The 16,663-nt window shown below is 41.1% G+C and overlaps 1 protein-coding gene across 1 annotated transcript; it reads left to right on the top strand.

The window, feature by feature from the left end:
• The first annotated feature begins 298 nt into the window (after window positions 1-298).
• LOC122756504 lies at window positions 299-13,860 on the top strand. The gene is made up of 6 exons (XM_044006332.1): window positions 299-1,055; window positions 1,671-1,735; window positions 2,127-4,550; window positions 4,644-6,989; window positions 13,227-13,450; window positions 13,635-13,860. The coding sequence occupies exons 1-6, from the start codon at window positions 299-301 to the stop codon at window positions 13,858-13,860; spliced, it is 6,042 nt and encodes a 2,013-aa protein (XP_043862267.1).
• Window positions 13,861-16,663: the final 2,803 nt, after the last annotated feature.

The following is a 16,663-nucleotide window of genomic DNA, read 5'->3' on the forward strand; positions in this document are numbered from 1 at the left end:
CTCTAGGCTTGGCGAGCGAAAAATTTCCACTACATCTCGTCGTCTCGCTCGCTCTCACAGACCTTGTCAAGCAAGGAATATCCAGATCGAAATTAAATAAAGTAAACAAACATCTGCAAAAATGTCTTCGCTGGAGCAACTTAAAGCTCAACGAACGAGTGCTCGAAAAAACCTAACACGTATGAGCAAATCAGTGGAACCTGGTTTGAATTTATCTCCGTTGGAATTATCTTGCCGTTTGTCGATTTTGGAATCGTATTTTAAACTTGCTTTATCTACCCAGGAAGCCATAGAGCAGATGGAGCCAACTGAGGCGCAGCGCAATACTCGCTTCGAAATAGAGGAACTGTTTATCCACGCCAAGGTTTGCGTTCAGGAGCAACTTGGACCAGACGCTAACAGCACCGGCATTCATGAATCTACGGTTAATTTTGGGCACACATCTGCAGTTAAGCTCCCGCGCTTATCATTGCCGACATTTGACGGCAAATACTGCGAGTACCAAAACTTTATCTTGTCGTTTAACCAAGTTATTGGCCACCAGCCATCCATGTCTAAGATCGAGAAGTTCAACCAGTTGTTAAACTGTCTTCGAGGACCAGCCCTTGAAACGGTTCGAGCTTTCCAGGTGACCGCAGACAACTACACAAAGGCTCTGGACCGCTTAAAGCAGCGCTATGACAACCCGACTCTCGTATTTTTGGATAACATATCGTCACTCTTCGCATTGCCAACTGTCGCCAAGTCAAATGGTCAGCAGTTGCGCAGCCTAATCGATAATGCATCCGCATTATACAACTCGTTGCGTTCGTTGAGCACCGAGCCACAGATTTGCGAGGCCATGCTCATCTCCATAGTTATGGGCAAAGTGGACCAGGAGACTAAGAGGAAGTGGAATAAGTCGCTGGACTACACTACGTTGCCTTCGTGGGACAAATGCGTTGGAGTCGTTGAACGTCATTGTCAATATTTGGAATCGGATAAGAAGCCTCCTGCTGAAGCCCCTATGAGTCAACCAGGTGGCCATAGGTCGCGCTCGCAGAGGAATCAGGCAAGTCTGTCCTTCAATTGCACCACACAAACTTGTAACATCTGTTCACAGACAGACAAATAAATCATGCTCTATCTACAATAAATCATTTGAAAAATTGAAAACACTCATTGTTGGGTCAAAACCCAATTAGAATAATCTTGTATATTTGAATTTCGCGTTTTTTGAATGATCTTAACATAACAGCTGTTGCGCTAGGCTGCCAACTCGTACTAGCGAACAAGTGGCTGATAGGAATTAGAAAAAAGAGAGAATAGAACAAAGACAGATAAAAAATTGAAGTTGAAGATATAGCCACGAGGAGTTTAAGTGAGGAGAAATAATCAAGAATTGTCATTAAAATTTAACTATTAAATTTAACTTATCATTTATACTCAAGAAAAAGCTCTTGTTTTTACATTTTGGCGACCGTGACAGGACTTGTGCTACGTTTTAGTTAATTTGTGGTGATGATTGTGGTTACGTTCGCCCCCATTTTTACTTTGCTCTAAGTCTCGCACGCGCATTTACGACTTTTGCCCTGCCAAACTCTCGTACATTCGCGCATCGCGTTCGCTGCCGGTCTACCCAGCGTCCGCATAGGATTTTCGCTAGTGCATTTGCCCACAACTACATGCAGCGCAGGTGCCGGCTATACTCAAGGGTCTCCCGCCGCATCATTGGACATCGTTGGACATCCTCCAAGTGTCATCGCTATAGTTGGAGTCGACATCTCGGTCCTCCAACTATACATATTGCCCCCAGGAGCACCCCCATACATAACCTCATTCTGGCGCAACACTCTAGGTTGCACTCTAGGCTTGGCGAGCGAAAAATTTCCACTACATCTCGTCGTCTCGCTCGCTCTCACAGACCTTGTCAAGCAAGGAATATCCAGATCGAAATTAAATAAAGTAAACAAACATCTGCAAAAATGTCTTCGCTGGAGCAACTTAAAGCTCAACGAACGAGTGCTCGAAAAAACCTAACACGTATGAGCAAATCAGTGGAACCTGGTTTGAATTTATCTCCGTTGGAATTATCTTGCCGTTTGTCGATTTTGGAATCGTATTTTAAACTTGCTTTATCTACCCAGGAAGCCATAGAGCAGATGGAGCCAACTGAGGCGCAGCGCAATACTCGCTTCGAAATAGAGGAACTGTTTATCCACGCCAAGGTTTGCGTTCAGGAGCAACTTGGACCAGACGCTAACAGCACCGGCATTCATGAATCTACGGTTAATTTTGGGCACACATCTGCAGTTAAGCTCCCGCGCTTATCATTGCCGACATTTGACGGCAAATACTGCGAGTACCAAAACTTTATCTTGTCGTTTAACCAAGTTATTGGCCACCAGCCATCCATGTCTAAGATCGAGAAGTTCAACCAGTTGTTAAACTGTCTTCGAGGACCAGCCCTTGAAACGGTTCGAGCTTTCCAGGTGACCGCAGACAACTACACAAAGGCTCTGGACCGCTTAAAGCAGCGCTATGACAACCCGACTCTCGTATTTTTGGATAACATATCGTCACTCTTCGCATTGCCAACTGTCGCCAAGTCAAATGGTCAGCAGTTGCGCAGCCTAATCGATAATGCATCCGCATTATACAACTCGTTGCGTTCGTTGAGCACCGAGCCACAGATTTGCGAGGCCATGCTCATCTCCATAGTTATGGGCAAAGTGGACCAGGAGACTAAGAGGAAGTGGAATAAGTCGCTGGACTACACTACGTTGCCTTCGTGGGACAAATGCGTTGGAGTCGTTGAACGTCATTGTCAATATTTGGAATCGGATAAGAAGCCTCCTGCTGAAGCCCCTATGAGTCAACCAGGTGGCCATAGGTCGCGCTCGCAGAGGAATCAGGCAAGTCTGTCCTTCAATTGCACCACACAAACTTGTAACATCTGTTCACAGACAGACCACAAGACCTTTAGATGCCCAGAACTAATCAATCTCGCCCTAGATAATCGCCTCAATGCAATAAAGCGCCACAAGCTATGCATTAATTGCCTTGGCAGGGGTCATCTTGTAGCCAACTGCCCGTCGACGCGGAGGTGCCACTCATGTGCACTACCGCATCACTCGCTGCTTCATCGGCCATCGCCAGGATCGGCCGCAGCTCCCTTGCCACTCCCTCAAGCGGAGCCTGTACAAGTTTCGGACGCAGTCGCGCATACTCACACGGAGTCTCGTTCCGACTGTGTCATTCTGGCCACGGCACTGATTCTGGTCAAGGATGCATCTGGAAGCTACAAAATAGGAAGAGCGCTTCTGGATTCATGTTCTCAGGTGAATTTCATATCCGAGGAGTTTGCTCAAAGACTTCGACTGCCACGGAGCAAGCTCAACCTCGAGATTCGTAGCATTGGTGAGACACAAACGCGAATTAAACACCATGCAACCACCAATATCAAGTCGAGGCACAATGGATTCGAGTTGCTCCTTGATTTTTGCGTGACATCCCACATTGCCTATCATCCAGAATCGGAAATTGACATTTCTGCGTGGAACTTTCCGCAGCACTCATCTCTTGCTGACGAGAGCTTTAACAAGTCTCGTCGGATCGATCTGCTTTTGGAGACGGAAACCTTCTTCGATATATTGGCAGTCGGCCAAGTTAAATTAGGAAAGGATCTGCCCGTACTACAAAAAACACTACTTGGATGGATAGTGTCTGGTCGATGTCGAGCTCATCCCAGAACACTCCATCAGTACTCATCTATCGCATTAACAGAAATTGACCAAAAAATGGAACGGCTATGGCGCATCGATTATGTGGAGCCTCCTGAGATCACACTTACGCCAGAGCAGCGAAACTGTGAGGAGTTCTACACCAAAACGGTAAGACGTAATTCAGATGGTCGATTGGAAGTACGACTTCCATTTAAAGATGAACCTACCGTTCTCGGAGCCTCATTCGACATTGCCAAAAGGAGATTCCTCTCCCTCGAACGCAGCCTATGCAAAAGGCCTGAGGTAGGGGCCAAATATGTTGAATTTATGCAGGAGTTTCAAAATCTGGGACACATGAGTCCCGTGAGCCATCCACAGTTAAACACTCCGCATTATTATATTCCGCACCACTGCGTGCTCAAGCCTAATAGCACATCAACAAAGCTCAGAGTGGTTTTCGACGCATCCTGCAAGACGACGTCCCAGAAATCGCTCAACGACATTCTGATGGTCGGGCCGACCATTCAGCCAGATCTTTATACACTACTCCTGCGTTTTCGGATACATCGCTATGCCATCACTGCTGATGTGGTCAAGATGTTCCGCCAAGTCAACATGTTTGCCGAGGATCGCAGATTCCAATACATTCTTTGGAGAGCGTCGCCATCGCAACCATTGAGCACCTTCGAATTGAATACTGTAACTTATGGCACAGCGGCTGCACCGTATCTAGCCATACGCAGTTTGTCATATCTAGCCGACAAATTCATGGACAAATTGGAGATTGGAGCTAAAGCCATCAAATCGTCTTTCTATGTGGATGACTTCCTAGGTGGAGCGGATACGGTAGAGGAGCTACATCAAATCAAAAGGGAAGTTACAGCGATTCTACAGGATGGCCAATTAGAACTCGCAAAATGGCATTCAAATCACTGCTAGTTTGTCGATGACGCTACAGTCAAACATTTGCAGTTGGACGACGAAATGCTAACCAGCACGCTTGGCCTAAAGTGGGACCAAGTACGGGACACATTCATGTTCTCGTTCTCGCCAAGATTCGATTCGGACCACGTCACCAAGCGCTCGATTTTGTCCATAGCCTCTTCGCTGTTTGATCCGTTGGGATTAGTTACTCCCATCATCATAGTGGCAAAAATTATCCTCCAGGAGCTGTGGCTCCTAAAACTACATTGGGACGAGTCAGTACCCCAAGGCATTCATACAGCTTGGATGTCCCTGCTTGCATCGCTTTCGTCGTTGGAGTCTGTAGCAATACCACGATATTGCCTCCAATCAGCGATACATACCTTTCAAATACACGGCTTTTGTGACGCCTCCATTCGAGCGTATGGATGCTGCATCTACGCTCGCACAATCGGATCAGATGGGCTGACCAAGGTACAGCTAATCACATCGAAGTCCAGAGTTGCTCCCACCAAGAAGCTATCTCTGCCGAAATTAGAACTGTGTGGAGCACATTTGTTAGCACAGCTCTACAAAAAAATCATTAGAATCTTCGCTGACAGAAAGCCGACTTCGTTCTTATGGTGCGATTCTCAAATTGTTCTACATTGGAATCGCCAACACTCGGCCACCTTATCAACCTTTGTCGGCAATCGAATTGCCGAAATTCAAGAACTCACGTCAGATTGCCACTGGAAACATGTTCCTACTCACTGCAACCCGGTTGATATCTTGTCCAGGGGCTGCACTATCACCGAGTTGGAACAATCGATATGGTTCGAGGGACCTGAGTTCCTAGGCCAAGATCATCAACATTGGCCAAAGGACAGTCGAGACAACAGTGACATTGATATGGAAACTGTCCAACTGGAGAAGAGAAAATCAGCCTTTGCCGTACACACGACTAGTAATCAACTACTTGAAGGAATCTACAAGATCAGTTCGCATCATCGCTGCCTACTAGTTATCGCTTGGGTGTACAGATTTACTCAGCGCTGCCGTAAACTAACGCCATTCCAATCACCTTCGCCGACGCCAGCAGAACTGATGCGGGCGCTACATTGCATCGTCTGGAATATTCAAACTATTCACTTCGCTCAAGAGATGTCCTCGGTCCTGAAGGGCCATCCGATTCGCACTAACCTTAAAAATCTTAGTCTCTTCCTCCAGGTTACAGATGGCTTCCAAATGCTAAAGGTCGGAGGGCGCCTGGAGCTAGCAGACTACCCAAAAACCCAAAAGCATCCTGTGCTGCTCCCAGCTAAGGATCCATTTGTGTCACAGTTCGCTCGCCATCTTCATCTACAGAACTATCACGCCGGGCCACGGACGCTCGTCGCTTTAATTAGAAAACAGTTCTGGATAGTGAATGCAAGGGACTTGGCGCGACAAGTCGTTCGCTCATGTATACATTGTCGCCGCTATCGACCAACTCTCGAAAGGCAGCTAATGGGCCAACTGCCTAAAGAGCGGATCACACCATCTAGACCATTTTCAAGATGTGGAATAGACTTTTGCGGACCAATCAACGTCTATTTGCGCATCCGGGGTAAGCCGCCTACCAAGGCCTACCTAGCCGTCTTCGTTTGCTTTGCCACGAAGGCGATACATGTCGAAGTGGTATCGGATCTCACGACGGATAGCTTCATTGCATCACTAAAGCGTTTTATTGCCCGACGCGGACTTCCCTCGGACATATTCTGTGACAACGCTACAAATTTCGTAGGAGCTAACAACAAGCTCGAATCGTTGAAGCAGTTTCTGTTTAAAGACGAAACAACAAGAACAATCCACTATTTCTGTCGCTCAGAGTTCATTAACTTCCACTTTATTCCACCCAGGGCTCCACACTTCGGGGGCATATGGGAAGCTGCAGTAAAAAGTGTCAAGGGACTACTCAATCGCACTCTTCGAGACACCAGGTTAACCTTCGAGGAGTTAGCCACTGCAGCTGCTGACGTCGAGGCGATCCTGAACTCTCGCCCGTTAACGCCGCTCTCATCAGACCCAAACGACCTGGCCGCTCTCACGCCTGGCCACTTCTTAGTGGGTGACGCACTCCGAGCACTACCGGAACTTCCACCAATCGACGACAACCTGGACAAGTTGGATCGATGGAAAAGGGTCAGCGCACTCAAACATCACATCTGGAGTCACTGGAGCCACGAGTACATCAACGAGCTCCAAGTTCGCACAACCTGGACGAAGACTTCACCAAATTTGGCTGTCAACGACATGGTCATCGTTCACGAGGATAATCTTCCCCCACAACGGTGGCTTCTTGGGCGCATAGTCAGCACGATTGCAGGAGCGGACAACATCGTGCGTGTAGCCGACGTACGCACTGCCAAGGGAATCATCCGCCGCCCTATACGGAAACTCGCCTTATTACCTGTCTCTTGAAAGTCAATCGCATACTTTCAAGGGGGCCGGTATGTTGGGTCAAAACCCAATTAGAATAATCTTGTATATTTGAATTTCGCGTTTTTTGAATGATGTTAACATAACAGCTGTTGCGCTAGGCTGCCAACTCGTACTAGCGAACAAGTGGCAGATAGGAATTAGAAAAAAGAGAGAATAGAACAACAACAGATAAAAAATTGAAGTTGAAGATATAGCCACGAGGAGTTTAAGTGAGGAGAAATAATCAAGAATTGTAATTAAAACTTAACTATTAACCTAGCACCATCCGACTTATCATTTATACTCAAGAAAAAGCTCTTGTTTTTACACTCATAATGAACGACCCAATTTTGATTTGCCCTGATTTCACAAAAACATTTCAAGTCACTACTGACGATAGCAATTTCGCCATAGGAGCCGTGTTATCACAAGACAATAAGCCAGTAAGCTTTGCAAGTAGAACATTAAATGATCATGAACAAAATTTAGCACTATTGAAAAAGGACTACTAGCAATCGTTTGGGCAACCAAATATTTCCGCCCATATTTATATGGAGTCCCCTTTGAGATTTTGAGCGATCACAAACCCCTTGTTTGGCTAAATAATATTAAAGAGCCTAACATAAAACTACAACGTTGGCGAATTAGACTTAGCGAATATAATTTCAAAATCAAATATTTAGAAGGTAAACTTAATCATGTAGCAGACGCTTTATCTCGCGTCGAAATTGAAGAAAACATGGTAGGCGAACAAGAAAATATTTCAACAGCAGCAACAATACACAGTTCATCAGAAAGCAACGAAACCTACATTGAAATTACAGAAAAACCCATAAACTATTTTGCAAGACAAATTGAATTTATAAAAGATAGCGTAGACCAAGTAGAGACAACGAAATACTTTTCCAAAATAAAACTGACCATCAAATACACTGACATGACCCTGACAAAGGCAAAAGATATTCTTATTAAATACTTCTTAAATAATAGCAGTGTTATTTACCTGGAAAACGATAAAGACTTTTTAGTTTTTCAAAAAGCATATCGAGAAACCATTAACCCACATAGTAACGTGAAAATTCTGAAAAGTATCATAATGTTAAAAGACATAAAATCTTATCCTGAATTTAAAGAATTCATTATTACTCAACATTCTAAATTGTTACACCCTGGTATTGAAAAAATGATCCGATTATTTAAAGAAACTCAACATTTTCCCGATTATAATAAACTAATTCAAAACATTATCAATGATTGTGAAGTCTGTAACCTTGCAAAGACAGAACATAGACCAACAAAACTAGTTTTCGAAATAACTCCAGAGACAAATAACCCACGCGAAATTTATGTTATTGACTTTTATGCTATTGACAACGAACAGTACTTATCTTGTATAGACGTTTATTCAAAATTTGCTTCACTTATTAAAACAAACAGTAGGGATTGGTTAGAGGCAAAACGAGCCCTTACTAGAATTTTTAACGACATGGGAAAACCACAGAAAACTAAAGCAGACAAGGACTCCGCGTTTATAAGCACTTCTTTAAAAACTTGGCTAAACAACGAAGACATACAAATAGATATTACCACAAGTAAAACAGGAATAGCAGACATAGAACGCCTTCATAAAACCATAAATGAAAAAATCAGAATTATCAATACTGAAAACAATAGAGAGAATAAAGAAACACGAATGGAAACAATTTTATTCATATACAACCACAAGACTAAACATAACACAACCGGACAGATACCGGCTAACATCCTTCTTTACGCAGACACACCTACTTATGATACCCAGATTATTAAAGAAATGAAAATCAAAAATCTTAACAAAAAACGACATGATTTCGAAATCGACACAAAATTTAGACAAGCACCCTTAACACGCGCAAAATCAAAGAATCCCTTTAGAAAAACAGGCAGAATAGAACAATTAGACGAAAAACATTATAACGAAAATAATAGCGGTCACAACGTTATTCATTATAAAAGCAAATTTAAAAAGAAAAAGAAAGTTAATGACAGCAAATACTTGCAGCAAACCGACACCTCCCAATCATCGGACTCATAATCACCATAATAACTTGTATTGCGACACAAACTACAGCACGAACAATCGAAATCAACCCAATAGAAAACAATCAAGGATTTATCTTGTTTGAATCTGGAACAATACAAATCCCTATCACCTTTATGCATCACTGTCTCACCATAAATATTACAGAAGTTGAAGAAACATTTAATAGTATAATTAAACAATGTCAAGAATTTAAAAATGTCACACAAATTAAATATTTAACCGAGAAAATGGAAAGAAAAATAAATGGCATACGCATCTCAAAACGAAACAAACGAGGACTGGCTAACTTTGTAGGTTCCACATTAAGATATCTTTTTGGCACACTAGACGAAGACGACAGACAACATATTGAACAACAAATTTCGACTCTATCACAAGACACAGTACAGTACAGGTCAGCACTCTAAACCACGTTATTGGTGGCATTGAAATAATTAAAAACCAGTCCAATTCTTTGAAAAAAGAACAAAAATTGAATCTATTAATATTTAATATTGAACATTTTACCGAATATATCGAAGACATTGAAATGGGTTCACAACTAACACGACTAGGAATATTTAATCCTAAACTACTAAAACATGAAAATATTGGCAACATTAATTACAAAAATCTGATAAACATAAAAACTTCCGCTTGGTATAACGTACGTACTAATGAAATATTCCTAATGTCCCACATTCCTATGAATTCAATTGAACGACCAACTTTCATCATTGCACCTTACCCCGACAATAATGGCCAAATTATTAAGGAAAATATTGAAGGCAAATTCTACTCACATAACAACTATGTTCTAAATACACTAACAAAGAATATTGTCAAAGACCATTGCATAGCTAACATAATAAAACACGAAACACCAACTTGTACTTTTCAAAAATATCGTAAACAATCCTATATTCAATACATTAAACCAAATATACTTATAACCTGGAATATGACCAGAGAAAAACGTTATCACAATTGTAACGGTCAAGAGATTTATATTGAAAATAATAAAATTATAAAAATATCCAACTGCACAGCAGAACTAAAACAAATTACAATATCTAATAGTATTCAACAATACACAAATGTAATATTTACTGAACACAAGTAACAAAAATCGAACCAATGCACAGTGGTTCCTCTTGTATGGAGACGCGGCCATAAATACTTCCAGTGCAGTTAGAAACCTCAAATTTAACCTCAGGGATCCAATAGTGCTTCAGTAAGCATGGTGTAAAAATTGTTAGGATTGGAGCCCCTTCCCACCAAAATGCAAAAAAACCCTTTCAAGCACCTATAAGTAGCAATAATTTTTTTAGCAAATAAACCAGGTTAATTCGTGTATATTTTGACAAATGGCAGGCAGACAAATATATATACTTTATGGAGTCTTATTTTCTCTCTATTCTCTTCTTCTTTTTTTTTGTTTGGAAAAACTAATGAAAATATAAAATGCATATTAGAAATTAATTTAATACTTTATTATTAATTTTACAATGTTTCCTCTAGCAAACTATAAACAGATTCAAGCAAAGTTGACTTATCCTTTTTCTCAAGGTCCCTCTGTCCGGTTATAAACGGATCGGAGCGTAGAAGGAGTGCATTCAAAATGTCGGTGTTTGTAATAATCCGTGACATTTTCCGTGTCCATTTAGCGTGTCCAATAATCAGCAATTTGTTTACAAAGGTTTGGAATACATTGCATATGTTCGGTCAATTCAACTATGTAGCCTTTAGTCTTAATTTCATCTCGTACAGCAGTGATAATTTCTTGTATTTTTTCTGTATAGGTACCCTTTTTTGTGCACCATAAATTAAAAATGTGATGGCGTTCAAACGCACACTGATACAAATCGCCGTCTTAAGCCAAGTCAAATTTACACAGAAAAAATGACAAAATAATTAATTAAATGAGCATTGAAAATTTTACACATACACGAAAGACAAAATCACACAGACAGCACAATAAAAAGGCAAAACAGAGACTTCGTTGGCAAATTTGACTTTGAAAAAATAAGAGATTGGGTTAGTATATTAACGATAACAAGCACATCCGCAACTTTCCGCAAAATTCTCGAAGAGTTTTATTACCTCAAGAAACTCTTTAATACAATGACATAAACATTTATTTCGGGGTATCGGCGGGACACAACTAAAACTTTACGTAAACATGAAAAAGACGTTCACAAAATACACAAAAAAGGTTAAATCAAATATAATTACAAAAAAAGTGTTAAATCAATGAAATTAACTTAACATAATGAATTTATAAAAGTAAATACCTTCAAATTTAAACTGCATTTTAAATTATATCAATCAGATAAGTATTACTGACGCTTTACCTTTTTGAAGTTCGCTCTGTTATTAAGAAGAATGCAATTCGTCCAACTACGCTTCGCAAATGAGCTTGTGCTTGCGACTTCAATTCTATTTTTAGAAAGTCCCGTTAGCTTTCTAGAAAAAACCGGTTTTGTCTTGTATTGTCTGACATTAGAGATGATTTTACTTTTGCCAATCTATTCTGGTTCATATTTTTTGAATTTTGGCCTCTGGGGGAACCACTGTGCAATGTCACACATAAACAATATGTTCACGCCAGAAGGGCGCAAAAAGTTGAGCGGCAGTGTAAGCGGCCAATGCTTGTACTCAAAGCTCCTCCACGGCTCGCAAGCACCGCTGCTCGCGCTCTCCTTCTCTCCTCGCGCTCTCCTTCTCTCCTCTCGCTCTACCTCCTTCCCGCAAGGTATTCACCACTCCGCGGTCCCGCGGTATTCCCAATGTTAGGTTTAAGTTAGTCTTAATTTACAAGTGTTTTAATAAAGTGCGAAATTGAAGTCGATCCCGTGACTTCATTTCTGGAGGAACTTATCAGCAGCAGCCGCAACAGCAACAACAACGACGTCAGAAGACAAATTATCTTGGACAACAACTCCGCCCACTCCATTTCACAATAAGAGTAACACAATTTACAGAAACATACTAATAATCTTCATATCTGTTTTAGTTTTAATTTACATATTTTACTTTTATATGAAATGTAAAACAGCGCCACACAAAATTATTATCTCTTACCTAAAACCAAGTAAAAACACTAACAAAAATATCGAAAAAGAAACAAAGACGAAAACAGAAATAGCTGAAATTGCAAATCCAGTACCACACTTATATCCAGAAATAATCGCTTGAGGACAAGCTAATATCTAAAAGGTGGGGGAGTGACATATTCATTTCTTCATACGACATAGTCACTCTTCATATAAAAAAGCTAAAGCCGATCTTTTGGAAAGCTTCACTCTCCAAAAGCCTCATAAATAACATTCCCCCAAGATACGAACCGCTTAACGGTAACGAGCTTAATGATCTGTTAAGCTTGACATATAAAGCTAAGTAGAACTTAAAAGGCTTATGTTAATCCTCATTAAAAGGTTTGCTGGGCCGAAAGAATACATTTGTAAATTAGTTCTTAACTGACCTCTGGTGAAACTTATTCAAATAAAGATCATAAAAAAGGAAAATATATTTTTTTTCATTAAATCTATCACCAAAAAAGTTTATTATATGTACATATATCAACATAACCTATTCATATGTTCCTATTAATTATAGGCCTATGGGTGGCATATTTCCTTTGGACTAACGGGCCTTCTGTAAAGCCCGTCGAATCGACCGTTCCTATAATTTCGTTCCTCTTAATTGGAACCGTTTGCCTGACAAATCATCGGACTTCAAAATCCTTTGCATTCGATCGTCGGCGAGTGCAGACGTGTTTCGTTTTACCTACGAATAGCAAGTTCTAATAATACAACAGTATAGTGAATGTTACACAAAGTGCAGTTCGCACAACTAACAATTATAGACTTTAGTAAATATTTACTAAAATAAGTAATTATTCCATATTGTTCTGGTTATATTTGGACTTACAACAATGAATCAAACCGGCATACGCACTCAGCGACAATGTAAACAAGAAAAGCGTCGGCTCTCTTTGGAACGCAGCAATGCATACTTCTCTTTCGTCTCGCAAATCGATGTTTGAGCACCCCCACCTTCAAATAACTCGAAAAATAAAATTTTGCCCTCAGCGAACGACAGACCGCATTCTTGCCCACAAGTCGTGGAGCGAAGAGACCGCCTCTCCTATCCCGCTCCCTACGCCGCGCCAAACGACCATTCCGGGTAATTGTAACACCTCAATAACAAGTGCAGTGACCAGCAACTGTCACTGCTACCACAACAACAACTTCGTCAGCGGACCAACTGATTATCGCTGTGCCAGCTGTAAAAAATTCAGCAACACCGACCATTGGTAACAACAATAATGCACGCAAAGAAGAAACAAAACAAAGCAGTTTCGACTGTGTTAATGTGAGAGGCCACTGTATCGCCTCCGCGCTCGCCCCTCTTGTCCGCACCTCACAAATAAATACAATTTTCTTAGACCAGGATATTTGTTCTATGGTACGCCTTACATGGTATGCCTTACAACTCAGCACTGGTTCAATAACTCTAGCCGCAGTCTTCTGCCAACCACGCTTTCTAATCTCCGAGGATCAATTCATGGAACTCTTTAACACACTAGGTGACAGATTCATCGCAGCGGGTGACTATAACGCCAAGCACACCCATTGGGGATCTCGACTTGTGACGCCAAAGAATAGGCAGTTGTTCAATGCGCTTATGAAGCCGAAAAACAAGCTAGACTATGTTTACCCGTGAAGGGCCACATACTGGCAAACAGACCCAAGAAAAATCCCAGTCCTGATCAATTTTGCAATTACTAAACAAGTCACAAGCTCAGCGCCTAGTATCATCTATCTACATTCCCTCGATATGCTCTATGTGCAAAGACTGGAAAGGTTTCCCTATCATATAAAAGGAGTGGTGTCCCATGACGATTTGTACGGCCACGATCCCAAATTCTTGCAGGAGGTAAACAATATGTGTGCTCAGGTTGTTGATGCCATCCTTATGCAGCTCAAATCATTGGGAGTAGCGCAGCAGCAAAGATCGCAAGCTGAGCTGGAACTGGAACTGGAACTTTTTCTAAGGATTGTGAGGTACGCTGACCTGGAGAGGGAAACTATCGCTCAATTGGCAGTCAATCTGTGGCTCCTAGCCAACAAGGCGCAATCACAATTGGATGTAGGTTTTCACATCCCAAACTCTGCGCAGTGTAGAGATCTTATATAAACAAATAAAGGATGTATCAATCACAAGAGCTCAGGCTATTGCCAAATTGCTCCTGTGCATGCGCAGCAGCTGAGGATCGAGCTTGTAAATCCTATAGCTATTTGCTGAGATTATATATTCTTATGTGCATGAATCTTTTACGGATTCGTTGCCCGGTTCTGTCCCGCGTTTGTGCTTATTTATCCTTGACGCGGAACCGATCAATTTTGTATTCAATTTCTGTGCAATTACAAGTATGTTAAATTCATTAAAAAATTACCTGTATTGTCGAGATAGTTTTACACAGGTAATAAAACGAAAAAAAAAAACAAAAAAAAATGTATTCCGACCAAATCCCGCCTTTAATAGCAACAAATATAGAACCTCAAGAACCCATTGAATTCCGACCATGTGAATAAGCAAAGGTTATCAAAAAGCAACTGAAGCCCAGAAAATCGCTTTGCTTCGACTTAATAACTCCAAAAATGCTCATTGAACTCTCATAGTGTGCTATTCTGCACATCTGCGAAGCCAGGAAGAGATAAAACGATGCCATCATCATATAGACCGATTAGCTTACTAACTTTTCTCTCAAAGTTGTTTGAAAAAATATGACTCCTGCGAATTATCCCTCACCTTAAAACAAAACTACACACTTCCAACACATCAATTTGGCTTCAGAGAAATAATTGGAACCATCGAACAGGTCGATAAAGTCACGTCAGAAATTCGTACTGCTTTGAACACCGAGATTATTGCACAGCCATTTTTCAAGACGTCAAACAGTTATTTGACAGAGTGTAGCTGGATGGACTTTTCTTTTAAATAACCAAGCTGTTGCCCCAAAATACAAATAAGCTACTGAAGTCGTACTTATACAACAGAGTGCAACAAGATGCAATACAAGCACCTCACGCAATTGCGCAATCGAAGCTGGAGTGCCACAAGGCAGGGTTCTGGGTCCAATCCTATACACCCTGTATACGGCGGATTTTCCCACAAACTACAATGTAACAACCTCCACGTTCGCTGATGATACTCAGTCGCTCCAAATGCCCAACAAATTCCACAGCACTCCTATCCCGAAACTTAACATCTGTAGAACGATGTCTTGCCGACTGGAGAATTACAATAAATGTACAAAAATGCAAGAAGGTAACCTTTACCTTTAACAAACAAACATGCCCAGCACTGCCCTGAATAACATATGCATTCCACAAGCCGGCGAGGTAACATATCTGGGTGTCCATCTGGACAGGCGGCTCATTTGGCGCAAACATATAGAAGCGAAGACGATACAATTTAGATTTAAATCAAAGAACCTCTACTGGAGTTTAAAGCTCTTCCATACAACTGCTTCTTAAAACCTATCTGGACTCATGGCTCCGAGCTGTGGGGCAACGCATCCAGAAGTAACATAGACATTATTCAGCGAGCACAGTCAAGAATTCTGAGAACTATCACTAGAGCGCCATGGTTCCTTCGAAACGAGGACATACACAGAGACCTAAAAAATCAAATTAGTAATCAAATCTGTTATTACAGAGAAAAAAATGAAATACGAACAAAAGCTGACCACCCTCGCAAGACAACTAATCCGAGTATGCAGTCAAAGCCAGCTGCACCTCAACGACCTCCTAGCCCAGCAATAAACTTATTAGTGCATTAATCACAAACACTATCACTAAGTGAAAGTTAACTAAGCTAGATAAAGATTTAAATACTTATTGTTAGTTCCTTAAAACAAAGGGAAGATTCAATAAATAATAGAAAGCTAAAATAAAAACAAGAGAGAACGCTATTGTCGAGTTCCCCGACTATCTGATACCCGTTAGTCAGCGAGTCAGGAGGTTCATAAATACTGACAGTTTCTGGCAATTTGTAGGCGTTAGGGTGGGCGTGGCAAAAAGTTTTTTTTGCAAATCGATAAAAATTTACAAGACTAATACAAAAATGAAAAAATATCAAAACATTTTTCAAAAGTGTGGGCGTGGCAGTTTTGGGAGAAAAATTTACAAGACTGACATAAATGTGAAAAAATATCGAAACATTTTTCAAAAGTGTGGGCGTGGCAGCCTTGGGCGGTTTGTGAGCGGTAGAGTGGGCGTGGCAAAAAGTTTTTTTTGCAAATCGATAAAAATTTACAAGAGAGAACGCTATAGTCGAGTTCCCCGACTATCTGATACCCGTTACTCAGCTAGTGGATGTGCGAAGAAGAAATTTCAACACTGACAGTTTTTGGCGGCTTGTGGGCGTTAGAGTGGGGATGGCAAAAAGTTTTTTGGCAAATTGATAGAAATTTACAAGACTAATACAAAATGAAAAAATATCAAAACATTTTTCAAAAGTG

Source organism: Drosophila santomea, chromosome 2L, assembly GCF_016746245.2.
Source record: "Drosophila santomea strain STO CAGO 1482 chromosome 2L, Prin_Dsan_1.1, whole genome shotgun sequence".
Taxonomy (NCBI): Eukaryota; Metazoa; Arthropoda; class Insecta; order Diptera; family Drosophilidae; genus Drosophila; species Drosophila santomea.